The sequence below is a fragment of the Camelus bactrianus genome, chromosome 12 (assembly GCF_048773025.1).
Source record: "Camelus bactrianus isolate YW-2024 breed Bactrian camel chromosome 12, ASM4877302v1, whole genome shotgun sequence".
In the NCBI taxonomy this organism is placed as follows: Eukaryota; Metazoa; Chordata; class Mammalia; order Artiodactyla; family Camelidae; genus Camelus; species Camelus bactrianus.
In genome coordinates this window covers 55,943,915-55,967,668 of record NC_133550.1, presented here as the reverse complement: position 1 = coordinate 55,967,668, position 23,754 = coordinate 55,943,915, and the positions used below count along the sequence as shown (strand labels likewise).

Sequence of the window (23,754 nt, the reverse complement as noted above, 5' to 3'; positions counted from 1 at the left end):
TCACTGTCATCATCAGAGCAACTTTCTACTGTATCTTTGTTCTTTCTCTTCCATTTTAAACTCTCTTTCAAATATTATTTGCCTTAAAGTATTACTAGTTGAATAAATTTTCTATCCTAAATATTGCTTATACTTGGAACAATTTGAACTTCTTTGACATATTTGTAAGTACATTTGGAAAATCTTAAGGTTGCTACTTGTATACAGTCATTTATTCAAATCAAAAACTTGTTTTCTCTATTAATGTCACTGTGGCTGTTATACAAGTGGACAAATACACTTGCTGTTAATTTTATTTAGATTCCTTGTTGGTTGAAAGTCAGAAATGGCTATCATGGTGGTATACTGAAGTCACAGAAAGAGAAAATTCCAGTTGTGACCCTAAGTAATTTCTGCTTTCTCCCTCTCTTAGGGATGATAGAAACAGCACAGGTGGATGAGAGGGCAAAAGGCAATGGCTCCAGTCAACCAGGAGCTGCAAGGCGAGGTGTACAGATCATTGATGACGAACCTCAAGCCCAGAGCGGTGGCGGAGGGTGCTGCTCTTCCGGATAACTGTTCACCCCTAAGAAATTAAAAAAAACAAACTGTGGATCATTGCTCTCAACATGAAGACTGCCATATTCCAAGTCACATTATTTTACCAATGGAATTATAGAATTAACAGTATTTTAAATTACGTTTATAACACTGCAGAGACCTTAAGTGCTAAACTTAGTGGAGTTTGTGACCAGAGAATTGGCATTTTCTACAAATGTTAACAAAGCAATTACCAATGGCCTTTTTACATATTTTTTTTTCTTTAATAAGGAATAATATGCATGTAGAAAAGACCTACTTAAAGGCTTCATTTATATTCTTTTAAATCAAATCTTTATTTAATAACTTATATATGTTGTTGGAATGGTATACATTTTTGCAGTCCTTTGTATTTTGTGGTAGTTTGAATTGTATCACTTCTAAACAGCAAACTGTTTTTGTTTTCATTTTTTTAAATTAGCAGATACCTGAAGTACTATTTTTGCAGGGTTTGCACAAGCCCCTAACTGTCTACTACTTTGATATAATCTGTATACGTCCTGTATGCTGAGCTGGTGAAATACATTGTAAATTACATATTAAATATTTTATCTGCTTTTACAAGCGCAAGGTGCAAAAATACATACAGTAGTCTTATGACTGTAAAGTGAATTAACATTTGGTGATAATGCCTAAGCTTTTTGACTCTGATACAAGGATCATAGCTCCCCTTCACTTTTGTCTTAACTTGAGAGTGGCGTGTTTAAATTTTCTCATTTACTTTACTTGAATTATTGCTGTTGTCACATTTTTTTTGCCTCTGTAAATCCATCTGATGGTTGAACAACAGCATTTGCCTTTTGGTTTGGGGTTTCTGTTTGTTTTTTGTTCCTTTGGGTTTTTTTTTTTTTGTTTTGTTTTTTGGGGTTTTTTTTGGATAAAAGAGGTGACTTCTGCCGATTTTGCTTTTAGAATGGTTACCTTAGAAGAATTTGAGTGGAGAATGCTGAGTTTCACTTCTGCAATGGCTTTAGTTTTCTCTTAGGTTTTAATGTGAGATGGAGTCACTGGTGTGAGAAGAGAGGAAGAAGGCTGAGATAGTAGCCACTCAGGCAGACTCATTTGTACGGCATGTTAGTGAGTCTCCGCTCCTGAGGCAGCACTTTTAGGTCCTCTGTGAGCAAGTGTTATTTGTTCGTTGCTTGCCAGAGATGAACACAGAAAGTTTTGTTTCGTTTTATAAGAGCTATCCTTCTGAGTTTCTTTGAAGGGAAACAGTTCAAGTAATGCAGTTATAGCGAACACTGGAAAGATTTATTATAAAATTATATTCTTGTATACTTTGTAAATTAGTCTCTCACTAGGTTTTTTTTTTTTTCCCTTAAGTGTAGGACTGAACTTAAATTTGTTAATTTTAATAGAATCAGGCACTGCTCACAGAAGGAACACAAATTGTGGAAATTAACATAAATTGTTCTTGTTCTAATATATATATTTTTCCATTTCTGTCATGCTTGGAAAACTAGTAAATGTTACGTCTAAGATAAAATGGAATGGTCCCTGGATTTACTTCTTTTAAGAAGCAGTAGTATGCAATAAAGTTGTTAGCATGAGCAATTAAGAGGATTGAAGAGGTTCTAGTTACTAAACAGGTAACTTTCACAGATGGGTTAAAGTTGAACAGATTGAAACCTTGATGTTAAGATATTAGAATTTTAACTTAGTATTAAGCATTCTGTTAAGTCCTCATTTTACCTTTTATTATTGTCCTTGCCAGACTCAACGCACCGCTTTCTGTCGTCTGTGTTTGGGGAGGATGGGATGGGAAGAGTTGGCAGGAAGATAAGCTAAAATTGTGTTCTTTTATGGGATGACTGTGTAGTCTCTTGGTTTCCTGTGAAGTTACTATCTATGCAGTGGCTGGAAAGAGGCAGGGGAAATCATGAACGCAGATCCAGGAAAAATTGGTTTTGCCCTCCTGGTTCTTTCAGTGGAGTAAAGAAGCCTTGCCATTTCTACTGTTGTAGATGGACATGGGAAATAAGCTCTTCTCCACTGGAGTGAAGTATGTTTTTAAAAATAATTAGAGATGAAATTGAGCTTTATTCCAAAAAATAAAGTCATACATCCTGATAATTAGAGAGTTGTACCCTTGATTTTTGACCCTATATTAATGATACAAAGTCCAGCTAGAAGCTTCTGCTCCAGAGTTGCCAGATAATTATCGATGGGGTACAACCACGCTCCATGTTTTTTGGTTTTTTTTCGCTTTATTCTCCCCTGGTTTCTATGTGTCTTTCTTAACCTCAAGCATTTCATTCTTCTTTTTTTAACTTGTAATTTAAACTAACTCAGTAGCAGCAATAGATACTGTGGCATACCTGTCCTTGCTCTGAAGCCCAAAAGGTCTTGAGGTAGGAATAGGGTGAAAGTCTAATGAAAGAGGACCAGTCAGTTGCAGACTGTATACAAGGAAAGATAAACAGATGATAAACCAAGGCTGAGGAGGTTTCTCTGATAGTTCTTCACCTCTCTAATGCGTACCTTTTGTGTTCCTGTCCTTATAGTTGTGCTGTTAGGAAGAAGACAGTTACCGTGTTGTGTATTATTAGTAGTAGGTGGGTAGAACCAATATATTTTTCAGCTAGTTAAGTGTATACTCTTAGTACATATAATTAAAAATTGGTTTAAGATAGTCATTAAAAAAAGTGTCTGAATATTAAAAGTATACTTTTCTGTTTCTGTTATGATGATGGGTATTTTGCTTCCTGTTTTGTGTTGTGATAATAGAGGAAGATTATTGTTTTTATAAATGTAGATTGCAACAGTTTTGAGGTGAACAGTAATCTGAAAAGAAACAAGCATCACGTTACTGTATGAAACACGAGTGTTCGAATTTGTTTTGTTCTGGGGATATCTCCTGAAAAATATCCTAAAGCTATGGCTGTTACAGCTAAATTGAAATCTTCTAAAAAATATTAGCCATATATTATTAGTGGTTACTTTTTATTTGGCATTAAAAGAAGAGTGATATTTCATTTTCAGATTTTCTGTGAAAAAAAGATAAAATTTGGGGTAGGGAAGAGGGTAGTGAACAGTAGAATGGGAGTCAGGTAGATATGAAATTCCACAGCCTGACAATTTTTAAAACCGTTTTGAAAACTACACTTTATCCGGTAGTTTCTAAATAAGGCAAGTTAAATAAGGCAAGTTATGCATTGTGCCAACTATTTAGAACGTTAAAAAAATGAATTGTTCTGCTGTTTATTTCTTTTAAAATATGATTTACGTTTTTTTATATTGTAAATGCTACCAGGAATCTAGATCATTATCTGCAGGCGGTATAACTTATCTTATTTATAATTACCACATACATTATCTCTGGAAGGATTTGATCTGTGCCTTTGACTTTTGAAATTTATCTTTTGACCTCCGTTTGCCATTACAATTTTCAGTTTTCTTTATAAATACAGTGTGATAAAGAGGGAATACTTAATTTGTGACCATTTAAAATGTTGAGATCTTCTAGAAAAGGGTGTAGATAGTAGTGACCTGCAAGAGCCTTATAATAATTTCTAAAGATATAGAGACTGAGTAGATCCTTAAGTATTGTCTTCTAAATTGCACAATGCATTACCTAGATTTTAATAATTAAAAACTGGGATTTGTTGAACATATATATTTACTTGATTTCATAATAGGCATTGATTCTAGTAAATTGCTGTTCTATAATTTTTAATCAACTAAAGCAGAGTAATATATTTGGGGGTGTGGACCAGAATTCATGCTACACGTATGTCCGACTTTGATGGCTACTCCCTTTTCAAGAAAAGAAATTAATCACAATTCTGAGCAAGATTTCCCAAATGTAACTACTTTAGTATTAAGCATATGTAATGAAAAAAATTTAGAAATACTCTTAAAAGACATTCCAATTTTAAGCAAAAAGTGCTTTGCTTCTAAACAAATACCACTTTAATTTGATAGACTGCTTGTGCTCTTTGGGGTTTATGTATCATCTTTTTTCTGAGGAAGCTGAGTGTGCTTTTGAATGTTAACCTTTTTACTGCAGCGTTTTTTCCTGCAGTAGATAATGGACATGGCAAGTTTATGTTAAATGGCACACCCAGAAAGAATCTTGTTCTCATAGCATCTTGTCCTTTTCAGAATACTGTACATATTCCCAGCTGCATTACGTTAAAGCCAAAAGATGGACCTGGCTACTTAGATGATCTTCATTCCCACTGTGTCAGTTCTCACTTTGAGTTTGATTCTTCCTGGCAACTGTATCATCTCTTCATTATCAACTGCTGAAGAAAAAGCTAATAGGATTTCCTTGAATTTGAACTTGTGTAGAGCAATGAGAGAAAAGTGAGGGATAGCAGGGGGAAAGTGTGATAATGTCGAAAACCAGACATAAGTGGTATTAGCTAGACTGTACCTTAAGTGGTAGCAAGCTATTTTAAGGTAACTGTACTTAGTACTCCCCTAGAAATTTGAAGGTTCCTCAGTTTGTAGTTAATTATCTAAGACTATATTCTAGGAAGAATAAAAAATACAGACACTGTAGAAGTGCCCCTTGGGTACCACTCCTAATTGGTAACAGTTGTTCTATACTGTATACTCTTCAACCTCCTTTTTTCTATGCATTTATATACATACATATTTACCTATAGAAGTACAGTTTTGTGCATTTGAAAGTTTTACATAAATTGTGTCTTACTGTGCATATGTTTTGCAGCTTGCTTTTTTTCTTACCAAGTCTAGGAGCTCTCATGTTGATACAGTTTTTTATTTTCTCCCAGATCTCTTCAGGTGTGTTTTGGCTTTTAAAATAACTTCTGACTCTCCATAAAACCTTCCCCAAAGGAATGCGGTCAATTAGGTGGATTTCATTAGAATCAGAATTTAAATGCAAGCCAGTACTTACCTAAGATAGAACCACGGTCTCTCTTAAGCATGTGCGTCAGGAAATTAGAAAGGCATCTGCCTACAATTCATTTAAGTATTTTACTTTTGGCCTACTGTTGACTGATATATAAAATTCAGTAATTAACTTTAGCAGATTTTTCTTTATTCAGAATAGCTTTTGATTTGAGGAAAAAAGGGAAAAGAGGGAAGATATAGTTGAGAGGGAAAGAGAAGGGTAAACTAAAACAAGTCTTAAAATACAACTTTGAGTAGCTACATCACACATGACTTCATGCTCCCAGAACTTAACACTTGTTTGATCTGTGCCTTTAAAACAGAATAAAGAAAAGCCTAGTGGGTGGGGGTATAGCTCAGTGCATAGAGCACATGCTTAGCACGCACAAGGTCCCAGGTTCAATCCCCAGTACCTCCATTAAAAAATAAAATTTAAATGGATAAAAGTCCTTTTTCATCTCCTACCACCATCCCACATCCCTCTTTAGAGTTAACCCTTGTTAACAATTTGGTGTGTGTCTATATCTCTTATATCTGTTTTAATTTATATTTGATCTTTATAGATTTTGAGTTCCCTGAAAACAGTTTCTACCCTATGTCACGTTCTGTCCTCAATCAACTGACCAACTTCCCAAGAAAAACCAGAATCACTTTTTGTTTAAAGAAAGTTAAGTCAGTGGTGACAGTTCTTGAACTAGAAGTTAACTACCTGACTCTCAAGATGTTTTATGTTTATTGTAAATTAAGCTTAAAGAGTAACGGTAGCATTCTAGGAAAAGTCAACTTACCGATTTATGTCCCCTGTGAAAACAGGGCTGGGAGAGAGGGTTGAGCAAGTCCAAGGTCCTTAGTACATGTGTAATTCTGGGTTGCGCTCATTCTGTTGGTATGTTTTCCTACGTGGGGAGCGCTGTAATGTCCCCAGCAATTACTTCATGAGTCCTTCTCTGCATTGTCAAGGCTGTAGCTTAGCATGTGAGTGCTGTGACACAAAGGTAAATGTGTGTGCCCTGGCTCAGCAAATTTATTCACATTTGACTTTTAATGAAAATAATTCAGAAAGCAAATTAAGCACATGTTTACATGATTTTGTTAATTGTTTCCATATGGTCTTTAAAATAATTCAAAACACATTCTGCTCATCATGGCTGTTCTCTCAATTTTACTCATTTATTAAGTTCCCAGAGCGCACAGCAGGGGAACCAGCCTTCCTTTATAGTTAGAGCTCAGAGATGGGGACCTGTTGACCTTTGCCCATAGTCTATGATGTAAGTACTTTTATCTGTGGATATGAGGTCAACCAAACACACATGTTCACATTTCTGTATTTGATAAGTACGTACCAGTCAAACTTTTGGGGTGTGGTAATTAGAATGACAGTAGTTGAAGTTGATAGTGATTTTGAGGTAAAGCTGGACAGAATGATTCTGAGTCTTGCAAATGATACATTTTCAAGCCAGGTTAGAATAGAATAACTTGTTTCCTAGCTTCAAGTGGCAATTAAATGATCCTCGAATCCAAATTGCTTTCCCAAATTTTGGGGTAGCGTTGAAGAAACAGATGCCTTTTGCTTGTTTACATGGCTGCTTTTTTTTTTTTAACCTAGAAAAAATGCATTTTAAAAAGCAGTTGTATTGTTTCTTTGCCTTTGACAGATGTTGCCTTGCCGCCAGATAGTAACCTAGGACACAATCCATTCCTGAGTCATAGTAGACCCGTTTAGGGAGTGTGACATAGCATAATACATGTATTTGTAAATGCACTTTCCAGTTTGAGGGTATAGGTCCCCTTTTCCCTATGTGAACTTGAAGACATAGTTCAGAACGAAAGCTTAATGAATACTTGGACTTTTCTGATAATCTTTCCAGTGCCTTTAAAGAATATTTTTGATGTTATAGTATAAAAGGTCAATTATTTAGGTCCCTTCTTGGCCCTTTTGGGGAGAATATAGATTGAAATCATTGGTTTCTTTTTTAAAAAAACAAATTCCATGAACCAGTTACCAAGAAGTAACTTTTATTCATCTGCATTAACTCATCTGCACAAATTCACAAAAGGTTAATACTTTTAATGATCTAGTGATAGTTCTTCAAAATGTAAAAGCCATGTAAAGGAAAAACTATATAGCAGGAGCAAGATGCCTTGAGGACTTTTGGCTCTCCTGGGTGACAAAATTATTCCTCTTGTCCAAAAACTATACAATATAAGCCTCCCCCCACCATGTTAAATCCTATATCGGTTATTTAACTGAAGAAGTGGCATTGCGTAGTTCCTCCCTGTCAAAGATTTTGAGGCCAACAGTAGTGATGCAAGAAATTTATTTATGAAGGACCTAATTTTGGATGGACTGTATTGAAGACTGTCAGGTAGATGGCCTTGCTAATTCACTGAGAACTCACCTTCAGTCTGTTGCCTTGAGGTTGGCATTTGACAGTCCCTGCTCCTCAGCGCTTGGTTCGCTGTTTCACCAGAAGTACAGCTGGGCTGCTGCCTCATCCAATCAAAACTTGTAAAAATTAGTAACTGAATGTAGAATTACTTACAGAGTAATTGCCAGATGTAAGCAATTGTCATCTATGAAATGTGGAGCAGAGTTATTCTAAAATAAGGGGTGAGGGGAATTTCCTTAAATGTAGAACTAGGAGCTAAAGTTCAAGAGTGTGGTGTTGATTGAGAGCTTCATTCAATCTGGTAAGTGACTTTTATTTGTCTTTTTCTATAGATAGTGAATGCTAGGAATATAGGTGGGTTTAATTAGAAAAATAAAATTTGGCCAGACTTGTGATTCAGAATATTAAGAACCAGGAGTGAAAAACAGCCATTTTAAAGCATACTATTAAAGGATCATAGTATTTGTAGTAGTGCTAAAAAACAAACAAACAAACAAACAAACAAAAAAACCAGCTTTAAGCCAAACACTGCTTTAAAGAAGAAGGAAAAAAAATCTTGTATTTAATAATAATGAAATTGTTTGAGGATGTCCCTAGCCTAATAATGACTTATGCTGACATTATTTAAAGTCAGTTTTAACATGATTAGGGAAGATTGAGATTGGTTCTGTGACCTTTAGTAACTAAGATTAATACCTTTTTCAGAGTCAGCCCTCCCCTGGCCCCCAAACACTGTCTTTCTTTGTGATCATTAAATTACACAGAAGCTTCTAGCTACTTGGCATTCTATGATGAATTCTAAATTCTTCATATGCCACAATTTTTGCTAATGGTATCCTTGAATTTCCTTACCATCTTTGCTCTCTTCTTATTGTTGTTTTTGAAGCTGATTATGGCATCTTTTGGAAACACTCGAACTAGAGAACTTGAGCTGTGCACCACCATTTTTGCCCTAATGCTGAAAACAGTAGAAGTTAATATCCCCAAATTCATGATCTCTGATAGAAAATTTATTTTAATGTATATTAAGTTTTTAGCTTCTTCAGTTTTTCAAGGTGATTCAGCTGTATTTGTTTTCTGGTTACTTTGCAACTAAAACTTGCACATGCCAGTTACTTATAATTAATTCAAGAAATTTAATGGGACATTCAAAGCAAATCACTACACTTACCATTATTAACTCAGATGAATTTTTATGCTGTTTCAATGTACATACCAAGAAATGCTAAAAGGAAACTTTGCATGTGTCTGATGGGGCACTAGTCCAACTGAGAATGGGCAAAAGAGGCAAAAGTTAAAATAACCTTGAGTCATAATCTCAGGTTGTCACTTAACACTGATTAGCCTTGCAGAAGGACATTTATTTACAGGCATATCTTGTGTTAGTGATCTTTGCTTTATTGCACCTTGCATGTATTGTTTTGTTTTATTTTACGAATTGAAGGTTTGTGGCAACCCTGTGTCGAGCAAGTCTGTCCATACTATTTTCCCAACAGCATTTGCTCAGTTTGTGTCTCTGTGTCACATTTTGGTAATTTTGTGATATTTCAAACTTCTTCATTATTATTCTGTTTGTTGTGGTGATCTGTGCTCAGTGATCTTTGCTGTTACTATTGACATTTTTGGGTGTATTTTAAAATTAAGGTATGTACATTGTTTTTTTTAAACATAATGCTGTTTCCTACTTAATAGACTATCATATGGCGTAAACATAACTTTTATTTACTGGGAAACCAAAAAATTTGTGATTCGCTTTATTGCCATATTTGCTTTATTTTCATGGTCTGGAATGGAGCCTGCCATATCTCTGAGGTATGCCTGTATTTATCCAACTAAGAAATAATTAAAACTAATTGCACTAATTTTATTTGAGTATTGTGGTCAGGATTCATATCCTGGTCTTATGAACACATTGGTTAGACCTCCAAATCTCAGTTACCTGCCTTTAATGGTCTTCGATGGTAATCTTAAAATACTAGCACGTTTGAAAATGTATGCCTCATTTTTTGAGAGTTGGGTGTGTGGTATGTACACAGACAATATAAGATCCAAGGGATACAGGTCCAGCATAAGGTACAAGAAAGAATTAGTTATTGAGGTAGAGAAAGAGTCACATTATGAGAATTGAAAAGATTGTTAGGGTTAGACTGGGGGATGGTAGTGTCTTACTGTCCTATGTGGAAAGTCTGCAAATATTTATTCATTTTGCTGGGCAGTTTTAAGAGCTGCTTTTTGTCTCTTCTTCACTGAATTTTCATCTTATTTCACTATATCACACAACTGTTGCTAGCTTTACTTCACTTTATGAACGTTTAATTTAGATGTTTAGAATTTTTTTTTACCACATTTGAAAATGGTCTGGGGAAGAACCATTTGCTTTATCAAGTGGAACTTCTCATTTGATGTAGCATTTTTAAGATAGACACATGACTGATTTATCCTTCTGATGTCTAGGTAACTGCTATAGTTTGGAAATATTTTAAAAATATCTCTATAAAGGAGGAAGACTAATTTCCTTACATATAGAATTTAACCTTCTATTTCATCATGTAAATATCTATGGTTTGGCTCTATTTGATTTTAAGCTTTTACTGAGCATTTCCCCTCTCACATTATACCTAATGTGTGTAGTTTTTACATGAAATCCTACATAGCTTTAGGAAAACTGCTATGGACAATGAATAAATATCATCAAGAATGTTTCAAACCTGAGACTGAAAATTTTAGTTTTTGCCTGAAATTTCATATATAAATTCAAGAAAAATATTTATAAACTGAAAGACTTACTTTGTTGCAAAATATATACGTGACACTTTAAAAAAATTTACCATTCTATGCAGAGCATTTAACAGGTGCTCTGAAAAATATACAAAATGTACTGCTGTAACTCATGTCCTCAAGGAACTTAAAAACCTAGGGGAGGATTATATAGCAGATGTGAGAGAATTTAGAGACATTGAAAATAGAGGAGGAGGTAAAATTGGTATTTGTAGAAGATGGTACAAAGCTTAAGAGAGTCAACTGAAAGTACCCTAAAACTAATCTTCACTGAGTATAAAATTAGTCAGAGAAATTTAAAAGCTTTCATTTATATAAACAATGGGCAGTTCAAAGATATAATTGAAGAGAGAGCCCCTTTTAAAGTAAGAACAAAGGAGAGAAACTACCTAGGAATAAACAATATGCAAGACCACAGAAAGAAAATTTCACGTTTTTCCCAAAAAGGAAACTTAAGCACATGGAAAGGCATATTGTATTCCTGGGTAGGAAGACTTCACATCATATACGTGCCAGTTCTTTGTAAGTTACTCTATAAATTTAATGCAATCCCAAGAAAAATACCAAGATTTTCTAAACATAGAAAGCTGATCCCAAAGTTTCTATGGAAAAAGAAGCAAGACTAGCCAGAAAGCCTCTGAAAAAGCAATGAGGGCAGACTAGTCTTACAAAATATTAAAATAGAAAGCTCCAGTAATTAAAAGAATTTGGTACTGGCGTATGACTGATCATTAGAACAGAAGAGAAAAGTCAAAAATAGACCCAGACACGGGAATTTAGCACAGGACAAAGGTGATACTTCACCTCAGTGGGGAAAATACAGTTTAACTCATTAAAAGGTATTAGGGTACCTGGTAGCTATCTGCAGGAAAAAATAAAGTTGGATTCATACCTCATATACCAAAATAAAATCCAGTTTTAAATTTGAAAACTGGAATGTTTAAAGTACTTGAATAAATCATGGGAGAACCTTGAAAGTGTTTAGTGTGGTGAAGGCTGTTCTAAATATGACATAAAATCCAGAAACAATAAAGATAGATTTTTCACTACAAATTTATAAAATGATAAATTATATACTATATTAAAATAAATTCTTCATGGCAAAAAAAGTCACTAAAAGCAAAGTAAAAAAATGACAAATTTAGAAAAAAAATTGTAAATCTTGTCATGTATTGCTTAATATATAAAGAACTAGAATTCTGTAAGAAAAAGTTCAACAGTCCAAAAGGAAAAAGGTCCAAAGCTGTACAGTTTTCACAGAAAAGGATACAAATGACTCAAATTGAAAAAAAAAAAAGTTCAACTTCACTAGTAAAAGAAGTACAAAATAGAACTATACATAGATACTAGTTTTTAAAATCCATTTGATCAAGAAAGATTTTTTAATGTTGTGAAACATCATTATATCCTAGATATTATTGGTCAGAATTGGGGAACAAGAAATTTGACTGGTAGAGATGTAAACGGGAACAACCACTGAGGACAGTGTGCTGTGTATTCTGGATCTACTCACTCAACCACCGATTTACCTTCCTAGTCTGAGAAGGTGGGAAATAAATACAGTTCCCCAATTTTTTTGTACAGCTAGGATTCTAAAAGCTAATGAGATTTTCCCAGTTAAATGCTCTCTGTAAGGTTTGGAAAGAGAAGTGAGACAAAGGCCATCTTCCTAAGGTTCTTGAATGTTGCAAGCTTGTGGGAAACATGTTTCCATGCAGCAGGGATTAAGTGTCCATCCTCCGACTTCCTGGATATGGAGAAGCAGTAGTGGTGGCAGCAGCTTCTTAATCGGACATTTTAACCCCTGGATTGTGGTATTAGATCTTCCTTCTCCAGTTTCCCAGGAATGAGAGGTTGTAGGGGTGGCCTCTGGCTTCCAGTATGGCTTCCAGTATGGCTCCACGTGTGACCGGAGAGGTAGTAGCTCCCCTGGTGAACTGGTTCTGTATCATGGTGGGATTCATTCTGAGGGGCTCAGCCTTAGGCTCCTAGTCCTGCTCCTTCAGTCCTTCCTTCACTATGTAAGCACCACATTCCCTATAACAAGTGCCTTCCTATCTAAAATCTCTAGAATGGTTTCTGTTTGTTGCACTGAAAACTGATCAGTTGGATAGTAGTAGCCAGAACTGTAAGTGTATTTCTTTTTGACCAAGCGTTTTAATTCTAGGAATACATGCTATAGATATACTTGTTTATGAAGGAAATGAGTTTGTACAAGATTTTTCAATGCATTGTTTGTAAATTGTCATCAGTAGGAGAATTAGAAAATAAATTATAGTACATGTATGTAATAGAATCCTAGGTAGCTGTAAAAAAGAATGTGCATTGAAAAGAAACAATCAACAAGGTATATTATTACTTGGGGGAAAAAAAGCCAGGAGGTATACTATTTAAAAACAATTAATTAGCCTTGTTGAAGTATAATAGATATAAAGTAAATATATTTAAAGTTTGCAATTTGACAAGTTTGACTCACAAAACCATCTTCACAAAGATAATGAACGTATCCATCACCAACCCCCGAAGATTTTTTATAATACTTTCCCCCACATCCCTGCTTTCATTTACAATAGATTAGTTTGAATTTTCTAGAATTTTATATAAATGGAATCATACAGTGTGTATACTTTTGAATCTAGCTTCTTTCAACTCTGCATAATTATGACTCATCTATGTTGTGTTTATTCCTTTTTCTGTTAATATCCTTTGTATGCACATCCAGCATATAACTTTCTGTTTATTCATTCATGTATGGTTGGACATTTAGGTGGTTTTCCACTTGTGGCTATTACAAATAAAGCTTCTGTAAACATTCGTGTACAAGTCTTTGTAAACACAGTTTCTTTTATTTCTTTGGGGGAACTACCTATGAAGAAAATGGCTGGATTATTTGGTAGGTGTATGTTTAACTTTTCAAGAAACCTCCAAAGTGTTTTCCAAAGTAGTACCATTTTATATTCCTATCAGCAGTTTGAGAAGTTTCAGTTCCTCCACATCTTTGCCTACACTTGGTATGGTCAGTCTTTTAAATTGGAATTATTCTAATAGGTGTGTATATCATTGTGGTTTTAATTTGCATTTCCCTGATGACAAATGATGTTGAGCATTTTTTCATATGCTTATTTGACTTCAGTATATCTTCTTGGTGACATGTCTGTTCAAATCTTTTGCCCATATTTTATTTATTTGGTTAGTTCTTTTGAGAGTTCTTTACATATTTTGGATACAAGTTATTTATCGGATACATGAGCTGCAAGCATTTTCTCTTGGTTTGGATTACCTTTTCATTATTTCAGTGTCTTTCAAAGAGAAGAAGTTTTAAACTCTTTTATGGATTGTGCAATTGGTATTGTTTGGAACTCTCTGCTTAGCTTATTGTCACAAAGATTTTCTCCTCTTCTTCCAAAAGTTTTGTAGTTTTAGGCTTTACATTTAGATCTGTGATTCTTTTGGAGTTGTTTTTTGTATATGATACAAGGTAAACATTGAAGTTAATTTCTTTTTGCTGCAGCACCATTTGTTGAAAAGACTATCATTTCTCCACTGTATTGCCTTTGCACCTTTGTTGAAAATCAGTTGTCCACAAATAAGTGGTTGTATTTTTGAACATTGACTTTCTGTCTTGATACCAGTTCCACACTGATTAGTATAGTTTTATAATTGGGCTTGACATCAAGTAGCGTTAGTCTTCCAACTTTGATTTTTTACAAAATTGTTTTTGACTATTAGAGGTTCATTTCCATATGGATTTTAGTTGATTTCTATAAAAATAATTTTTAAAAACCCTGCTAGAATTCTGATTGGGATGGCACTGAATCTATAGATAGATTTGGGAAGAGTTTATGTCAAATAGTTTTGAGTCTTTCAACTGATAAAGATAGTATAGCTCTCCATTTACTTACATCTACTTTAATTTCTTTCATAAATGTTTTGTAGTTTTTAGTGTACAGGTCTTTTGTCAGATGTATTTCTGAGGATTTCATGTTATTATAAATGATATTTAAAATTTTAATTCTAATTGTTCATTGCTAGCATATAAAAACATGATTTTTGAACTTGCATCCTACAAATTTGCTGAACTCACTTATTAGTTCTAATAACTTCTTTGTAGATTACATGGGTTTTTTTTTTTTTTTTACATGGCTATTATGTCATCAGTGAATAAAGACATTGAGATTTCTTTCTTTCTAATTTGGATATGTTTTACTTTTTCTTGCCTTCTTGCAGTGGCTATAACCTCCAGTACAATGTTGAATTGAAGTGGTCAGAATTGACGTCCTTGTCTTGTTCCTGATCTTTTTGTTGTTGTACATAACCATATGTACATATTTGCATATGTAGACTTAGAATGTCTCCAAAAAGATACTGAGAAACTGATAATATTGGTTGCCTTTGAGGAGAGAGTTGGATTGAGTTGGATGGGGGAAGGGATGAGAAGCAAACTGCTCACTGGATACCTTTCGTATATTTTAAAGTAGGAGTCATGCAAATACAAATCTTCCTTGACTTACAAACGGAGGTATGACAAACCCTTTAGAGGCTAAAAATATCGTAAATCAAAAAAGGCATTTAATACACCTAATCTACCGAGCATCATAGCTTAGCCAAGCCCACCTTAAATGAACTTGGAACACCAACATTAGCCTACAGTTGGGCAAAATCATCTAACATGAAGCCTATTTTATAATAGTGTTGAATATCTTTTGTAACTTACTGAATACTGTACTGAATTTGAAAGCCAGAATGATTGAGTACAGAATAGTTGTTGTCAGTGTATCAGTTATTTCCACTCATGATTGTGTGTTCACCGGGAGCTGTGGCTCGCTTCCGCAGCCCAGCATCACAAGAGAATATCTCATATGGCTGGCCCTGAAAAAAAGATCAAAATTCAAAGTACAGTCTCTACTGAAAGCATATTGCTTTCACATCATCATAAGGTCAAAAAATTGTAAGATGTACCATCCAAAGTTGGGGACCATCTGTAGATTGCCTATTCCAGAAAATAAATTTTAAAAACTTAAGAAAATTTAGGTGTATAAGCAGAGCATTTGAAAAAAAAAACCCAATATTTTTGCAAAGAAGCATTTTAACAAGAATGGAATACAAGAGATCACAAAGTTAAAAATTAGCAAAAGTAGACTTAATCATTTAAGGATAGTTGGGAGTAGGTAATATTTGCAGTAGACTTTGAAAGAGGAGAGACATGAATTGAGAGTGAAGTAGATATTTTAAGAGGAAGACATATGCGAAGGTATGAAAATGGTAAATGGCAAACTTTAGCAAGTAAATTAACTTGACTGGGGCATTGGGCTGGGAAGGGAAGTAAGAAGGAAAAGTATATGAGGGAGGGCTTTGCAGAAGAATTAAGATGAACACAAATGGCATTTCATATGGTTCAACCCAATACCCACCCAACCCAAGGCACATATTTGCCTTCAACTATCTTGACTCGGCTGACATGTTTTTAGTAAGTGGCTGCCCTTCACCACGTCCAGTGCGAGGTGTTGCATGTGTATCTAGCAGTGAGCCAAATGGACATGACCACTGTTCTGATAGAGCTTCTAGTCTAGACGGCGCCTCTGGGCTTTAACAAAATGAGCGACCTCCACGTTCCCTTTTGCTTCAAAATTCTGGCCACAGATTCTGTCTGCCACTCTGAAAACCCTTTGCCTACCCTTAAACATCCCCATCTCTATAAAAATTCAAATCGTTGCTCAAACTTCTTGACCTCCAGTCTTCCTCTCCTTTCACACTCATCAGTCTAGGATAGGGACAGAGGCCAGATGCCTAGATTTGAAATTTCACTTTGCATTTCCCTGTGTAATTTGGTCAGTTTACTTAACTTTCTGTACCCCAGCTTCCTCATTTATAAAATAAAGATAACAATATTGTGTACCTCATAAGGCTGATGAGAATATTAAATAAGTTATTACATGTAAGTGCTTAGAACATCCTGACATGTTTAAGTATGTGATAAATATTAGCAATTATGTAGTATTATTATTAGCAGAAGACCTGGCTTGTGTCACGTCACCTGAGGCTAACACTTCCCCACCAACTGTATCCCACCTCCTCCCACCTGGTGGCTTTTCATAGATGACTTCAATCTTTCCCACAACATCCTGAACAACATTCTTTCCACTGGCCCTTCTCCCTGAAGTATAAACATGATCAAGAACCTCCCACTTAAAACAAAATCTGTTCTTAATTGTGAGCATCTCTTCTTTATTGTTTTATAATCAAATTTGACGGTCCACACTGGTTACCTCTATGTTCTCCTATTTTCCCTTCATTCCTTAACCTACTGCAATCTCCCCGCTGATCCCATCAATCACTCCACAAAATTGCTTTTACCAAGATCAAATACAACTATTTTCAAGATGCCGCTGTTGTGTTTTGCCATTGTTACCCTATGACCTCCCATCCACCTGAAAATGATAACTTCAGTGCTTCTTATTCCCTCTAGCATAGTACAATCTTTACTTATTTTGTTTTTATCTGTTGAGAATGTAAAATCAGGGAGGATAGGCATTTATTTTGTCTGCTTTGCTTACTGCTGCATACCCAGCACCTAGAATAATGCCAGACCATCAGAGCTGTTCACTAAACATGTGTTGAATGAATGAACCCTGAATTGTGATGATCCCTTTTCTTGTCTTCTACGTTAGACCAGGAGCTACTTTGAATACTGGAGCTGTTGTTTTTATCTCTTTATTATTCCTATTAGCTCAGAGACTGACCCATAGATAGATGTGAGTATAGTGAGTACATGGGAGTCACTATGGTACCAGTATTTTTGGTAAATGCTTCTGAATGGTACTCCAGGGTCTGAGAAAGTGGTTTTTAAATTCTGCAATCCTAGAGCTCCAATGACCTGAAACTAGGATTTTTGTAAACAATGGAGATTTAACTTCCTTAAAGAATCTATGTTAGTCAGCGGTCTCCAGAGAAACAGAACCAGTAGACTGTCTGCCCATCTATCCATGAACAGGTAATCCTTGAGAAATGGACAAGGCTACAAGGAGAGAAGAAAACCTCTTGAGGGAGGCAAAATGTCCCCAATGGTTGCTTAATGTCCTCTTTAGTAATACTGGACCACAGACTGTGCCTGTCACTGTTTTTTTGCAGTTATGACCAGTAATTGGATCCAGACACTTGAGAGGACATAAAAGCAAGACCAAGTACTTAATGGTTATTTTGTGGGACTCTAATAGCAACTGAAAAATTAAAAAAAAACTTCTTCCTTGAAGCTTTCTGAAAGGTTAATTATCAACCGGTTCTTTCAACCTTTAAATTACTCTCAGAGAGTGCATTAGAAAGAGGAGCATGAATTCTATTAGGAGATTGTGGTACTTACTGTAGATTAATTCTTCTTATTAAATGGTAACTTGTTCATTTTTCACGACAAAGAGCTAACTTAATCCTTGTTTCGAGCTTGCATATTGAGCACTTCTGGATAATTGCATGTAGACAATAACCTTTATAACAGGCACAATTTCAATACAGAGGAAAATTTGGTCTTGGAATACAATTTCAAATTCATAAAGTGAAACTTAGCATCTTGAAAAGGGAGTATATGAGTTTCATGGTGTAGTGTTATTATTCCTAAGGGAAATTTCCAACATTCTGTGATTCCAAATAGACTCAGGGTAGATATATGCTCCTGGCACTACCTGAGGCATGTTAACAAATTAACCAGATTGGACTTCCTGGCAGATGAGTATGGTTAATCAAAGGTTACGTAATTTTTGTCGCAACTACCTTGTTTTTGTTATTATTCTCTTTATGCAGATACATGTCAATGACAGGAAAACTGCATGTCAAGAAGGCTAAGTTGTATACAATCCAGTCCTTTGTAAAGAGTAAACTATTTTCATAAGCTATATTGAGAGTTTTTTTCCCTTCAGATTAACTGGTTCTCGTGAGTGAATTTGATTAAATGGTTTAACACGAGAATTGCCTTTTAAATTCCACAACAAAAGCAGTAAATGAAAGCTGACTTTAACAGAAATGGATATTGCATTATTTCCTCCCCAAGTGCCTGCAATTTTTATTTCGTAATGAGTTGTGTTCCCTGATATGCTTTATCTCATGCTTGACTGATTACAAGTGTGAAGGGGGGGGGGTTAAATGTATTCGCTATTGGCAATTTAGCATTAATTGTAATACACTGTAATCCAAATTACAATCTGTCATTTCCAGTCAAATCGTGAAGCACCGTAATTATATTTTAGAGTTCCACTGCCATTGATTATAGCTACCTCATTTGTGTTTTAATATACCATGACGAATTTGTGAATGGAAATACAATCTCGTAACAAGGCAGGAAACATGGATTGTTCTTCCCATTATAACATCAAGAAAATTATTTCTTAACAAATGAAAAGAGAAGGAGATGGTAAGAAGTAAAGAGGATTCATTTAAGGATGAAAAAGACAAAAATGACTTCAATTTTCTAGCCATGCATAAAAATAAATGAGCCATGGATTTTTGGAAAACATTTTAAAATGAAACATTACAAAAATATTTTTTAAATTAACATTATTTTTGAAATCTACTCATACTGATGCAAATTGCTCTATAGTTTATTCATTTGAATTGCCGTATAGCATTCCACAGACCTTCTCTCCCTGGGGATCATTCAGATTGTTTATAAGTTTTTACTACTACAAATAATGCTGCAGTGAACATACTTGTACATGACTCCTTGTACACATAGAGGATTCACTAGGGAATATACTTAGAAGTGGGATTTCTGGGTTGCAGAGGATGCACATCTTCTGTTTTACTTTTTTTTTTTTTTAATGGTAACAACACTTAACACAAGATCTACCCTCTTGACAAAACTTTAAGCATGCATTATTGTTGACTGTAAATACAATATTGTACAGCCAGATCTCTAGAACTTACCCTGCTTGACTGAAACTTTTTGCCCACTGATTAATAATTCCCCATTTACTCCTCCCTCCAGTCCATGGCAACCCCCATTCCACTCTTTGATTCTATGAATTTGAATATTTTAGATACTCATATAAGTATTATTATACAGTTTTTTGTTTCTCTGTGACTGGCTTATTTCACTTGGCATAATGTTCTCAAGATTTGTCCATGTTGTCACATATTTCAGATTTCCTTCTTTTTTAAGGTTGAAAAGTATTCACTGCATGTATATGCCACATTTTTTTCTTTATCAACTTATCTACTGATGGACATTTAGCTTGTTTCCATATCTTGACTATTGTGAATAGTGCTGCAATGAATATAGAAATGTCAGTGTCTATTCAAGATCCAGACTGAAATTCTTTGGACAAATACCCAGTAGCTGGATGGCTGGGTCATATGATGGTTCTATTTTGAATTTTCTGTGGACTCTCCATGCAGTTTCCCACGGCGGCTACACCATTTTGCATTCCCACCAACAGTGTGTAACAGTTCCAGTTTCTCCATATCCTTGCCAACTTTTGTTTTTTTTGTTTTTGTTTTGATAATAGTCATCCTGACAGGTGTGAGGTGATATCTCACTGTGATTTTGATTTGCATTTCCCTGAAGCATGTACCTATTGGCCTTTTGTATGTCTTCTTCGGAGAAATATCTATTCAAGTCCTCAGTCCATTTTTGAATCAAGTTAGTATATTTTGGTTTTTTTTTAAACTATTGAGTTCTAGTACTTATATATTTTGGAGATTAACCTCTTTCCAGATATATGACTTACAAATATTTTCTCCCATTGCACGGGTTGCCTTTTCACTCTGTTGTTTGCATTGCTATTCAGAAGCTATTTTTTTAATTAAAAATTTTTTTTTAATGTTCAGAAGCTTTTTAGTTTGATGTAGTTCCACTTGTTTATTTTTGCTTTTCTTGCCTGTGCTTTTGATGGCATCCGTGAAAGCATTGCCAAGATCAATGTTATGAAGCTCTTCCCGTATGTCTTCTAAAAATTTTACAGTTTCAGGTTTATGTCAAAAGTCTTTAATCTATTTTGAGTTGATTTTTGTATATGGTGTAAAATAAGACTCCAGTTTCATTCTTTTGCATGTGGCTATCCAGTTTTCCTATCACCATTTGTTTAAGAAACTATGTTTTCCCCATTGCATATTATTGAGACTTTGTTGAAGATGAGTTTACCTTATATGCAATTTATTTCTGAGCTCTCTATTCGGTTCCATTTGCCTATATGTCTAGTTTTATGCCAGTACCATACTGTTTTGATTACTGTAGTTTTGTAATATATTTTGAAATCAGAAAATGTGAAGCCTCCAGCTTCGTTCTTTCTCAATATTGATTTGGCCATTTGAGATCTTTTGTGGTTCCATATGAATTTTAGAATTTTTTTCTATTTCTGTAAAAAAAAAATGCCACTGGAATTTTGATGAGGATTGCATTGAATCTATAGATGGATTCCATTAAAAAAAATTTAGATATATATATAAACCTAATTACCTCCCCCTCAAAACATTTAAAAAAATTTTTTAATTAAAAAACTATCTAAAAAAGTAATTAGGAAACAATCTCATCTACAATAGCATCAAAATGAACAAAATATCTAGGAATAAACTAAACTAAGGAGGTAAAAGACTTGCATACTGAAAACTACAAAACACTGATGAAAGAAATTAAAGAAGACACAAATGGAAAAATATGTCATCTACATGAATTGAAATACTTAATATTGTTAAAATGTCCATACTGCCCAAAGCCACCTATAAATTCAACACAATCCCTATCAAAATCCCAATGGCATTATTCACAGAAATAGAAAAAACAATCCTAAAATTTTTACAGAACTGCAAAAGACCCCAAATAGCCAAAACAATTCTGAGAAAAAACAAAGCTGGAAGCACCACAGTTCCTAATTTCAAACTATAATACAAAGCTGTGGTGGGGCAGGGGGAAGCAAGTAATAGCTCTGTGGTAGGGCACATGTTTAGCAAGCACAGGATGCACAATGTCCTGGGTTCTATCCCCAGTACCTCCATTAAAAAAAAAAAAAAGCTATAGAAACCAAAATGGTGTGGTACTGGAATAAAAACTGACACATAGATGGATGGAATTGAATCATAGAGCCCAGAAATAAACCCACACATATATGGTCAACTCATGTTTGACAAGGGAGCCAAGAATGCTCAATGGGAAAAGGATAATTCATTTAATTAATGGAGTTGGGAAAACTGGATAATCATATGCAAAAGAATGAAACTGAATGCCTATCTTAAACCACTCACAAAAATTAACTTGAAATGGATTAAATACATAAATGTAAGGCCTGAATCTGCAAAATTCCTAGAAGAAAACACAGGGGAAAGTCTCCTTAATATTGGTCTTGATTTTTTGGATAGGGCTCCAAGAGCACAAGGAACAAAAGCAAAAATAAACAAGTGGGACATCATCGAACTAGGAAATATCCGCACAGCAAAAGAAACAATCAACAAAATTCCCAACCCATTTACATGACTCATAAGAGGTTAATATCTAAAATATATAAGGAACTCATGCAACTCTATAGAAAAAAAAATCCAATCTGAGTAAAAAATGGGCTGAGGAATTGAATAGACATTTTCCAAAGAAAACATACAGATAACCAACAAATACATGAGAAGATGTACAACATCATTGATCAAAAAGCGCTCAACATCACTGATCATCATCAGGAACATACAAATCAAAACCACAATGAGAGATTACCTCACACCTGTTAGAATGGCCGTCGTCAACATGACAAGAGGTAGCAAGTGTTGGTGAAGATATAGAGAAAAGTGAAACCTTGTGCACTGTTGTTGGAATGTAAATTGGTACAGCTACTATGGAAAACAGTATGGGGGTTCCTCAAGAAATTAAAAATAAACTCCATTTGACCCAGCAGTCCCACTTCTGGGTATAATCAAAAGGAAATGAAATTGGTATCTTGAAGAAGTATCTGCACTCTCATGGTCAGTGCAGCATTGCACAATAGCTAAGATGTGGAAACAACCTAAGTGTCCCTCTAGGGATTCATGGATAAAGAAAATGTGGGGATATATATATATCTCCATGAGAAAGAAATACTGCCATTTGTGACAATATGGACCTTGACGACATTATGCTAAGTGAAATAAGCCAGACAGAGGAAGATAAATACTATATAATATCACTTATACGTGAAATCTAAATTAGACAGGAACTCTTAGGAACAGAGACTAGAATGGTTGTTGCTAGGGGCTGGATGTTGGAGGAAATGGGAAGATTTTGGTCAAAGGGTACAAACTTCCAGCTATAAGATGAATAAATTCTGGGGCTCTAACATGCAGTGTGGTGACTATAGTTAAAAAATACACCTTTATATAATTGAGAGTTGCTAAGAAAGTAGATTTTAGATGTGCTCACCACAAAAAAGAAATGGCAATTTGTAAGGTGATGGAGGTATTAACTAATGCTACCATGGTAATCATTTTGCAATATGTATGTATCAAATCAACATGTTGTACATCTTAAACTTACACAATGTAAGTAAAAATAAAAATAAAATATGCAACAGCACAAAAATATTAAAAACAAAATATTTATGGGTCAAAGAAGAAATCATATTGTAAACTAAAAAACTTAGAATTGAATGATAAGTGAAAATACCATATACCAAAACTTGGGGAATGCAGCAGGCGTGGTTCTTTTGGGAATTTATAGATCTAAGGTTTTATTAGAAAGGAAAAAAGGGCAGAATAGTAAGGTAAAGGTTTAACTTAAGAAATTAGAAAAGCAACAACAGAATAAATCCCAATGAAAGTGGAAGGAAAGAGATAATAAAAATAAGAATTCAATGGAAGAGAAAACTAAGATACAACAAAGAGAAAAAAATAAGTTCAGAAATTGGTTCTATGAAAATCTTAAAATAGAAAACTTTTGGAAAATTTTTCAAGGAAAAAAGAAAGCACACTTAAGTAATATAGTGAATGAGAAAGAAAACACAACTATAGTTACATTAGAAATGTAAAAGAGAACAATAAAATATTATCAATAATTTTATGCCCATAAAGTTGAAATGGATTAAGAGTTGAAAATCAGACAATATGACTTAGATGAGACTATAGACCACCTATGTCAAATTGACTTAGCTATTTGAGGAAATTTTGCCTAGAATGGATACTGATGTAAACAATAAATAATTTC

General features: G+C 34.5%; 1 protein-coding gene across 1 annotated transcript in view; it reads left to right on the top strand.

Annotated features, from left to right (window-relative positions):
* RAB21 (RAB21, member RAS oncogene family) overlaps nucleotides 1–9,697 on the top strand; it is a 33,849-nt gene extending 24,152 nt beyond the window's left edge. The window contains exon 7 of the mRNA XM_010958863.3: nucleotides 413–9,697. Within this exon, the coding sequence (XP_010957165.2) occupies nucleotides 413–555 (143 nt within the window). The 3' untranslated portion in view covers nucleotides 556–9,697. The remainder of the gene's footprint in view (nucleotides 1–412) is intronic.
* The last annotated feature ends 14,057 nt before the right edge of the window (nucleotides 9,698–23,754 follow it).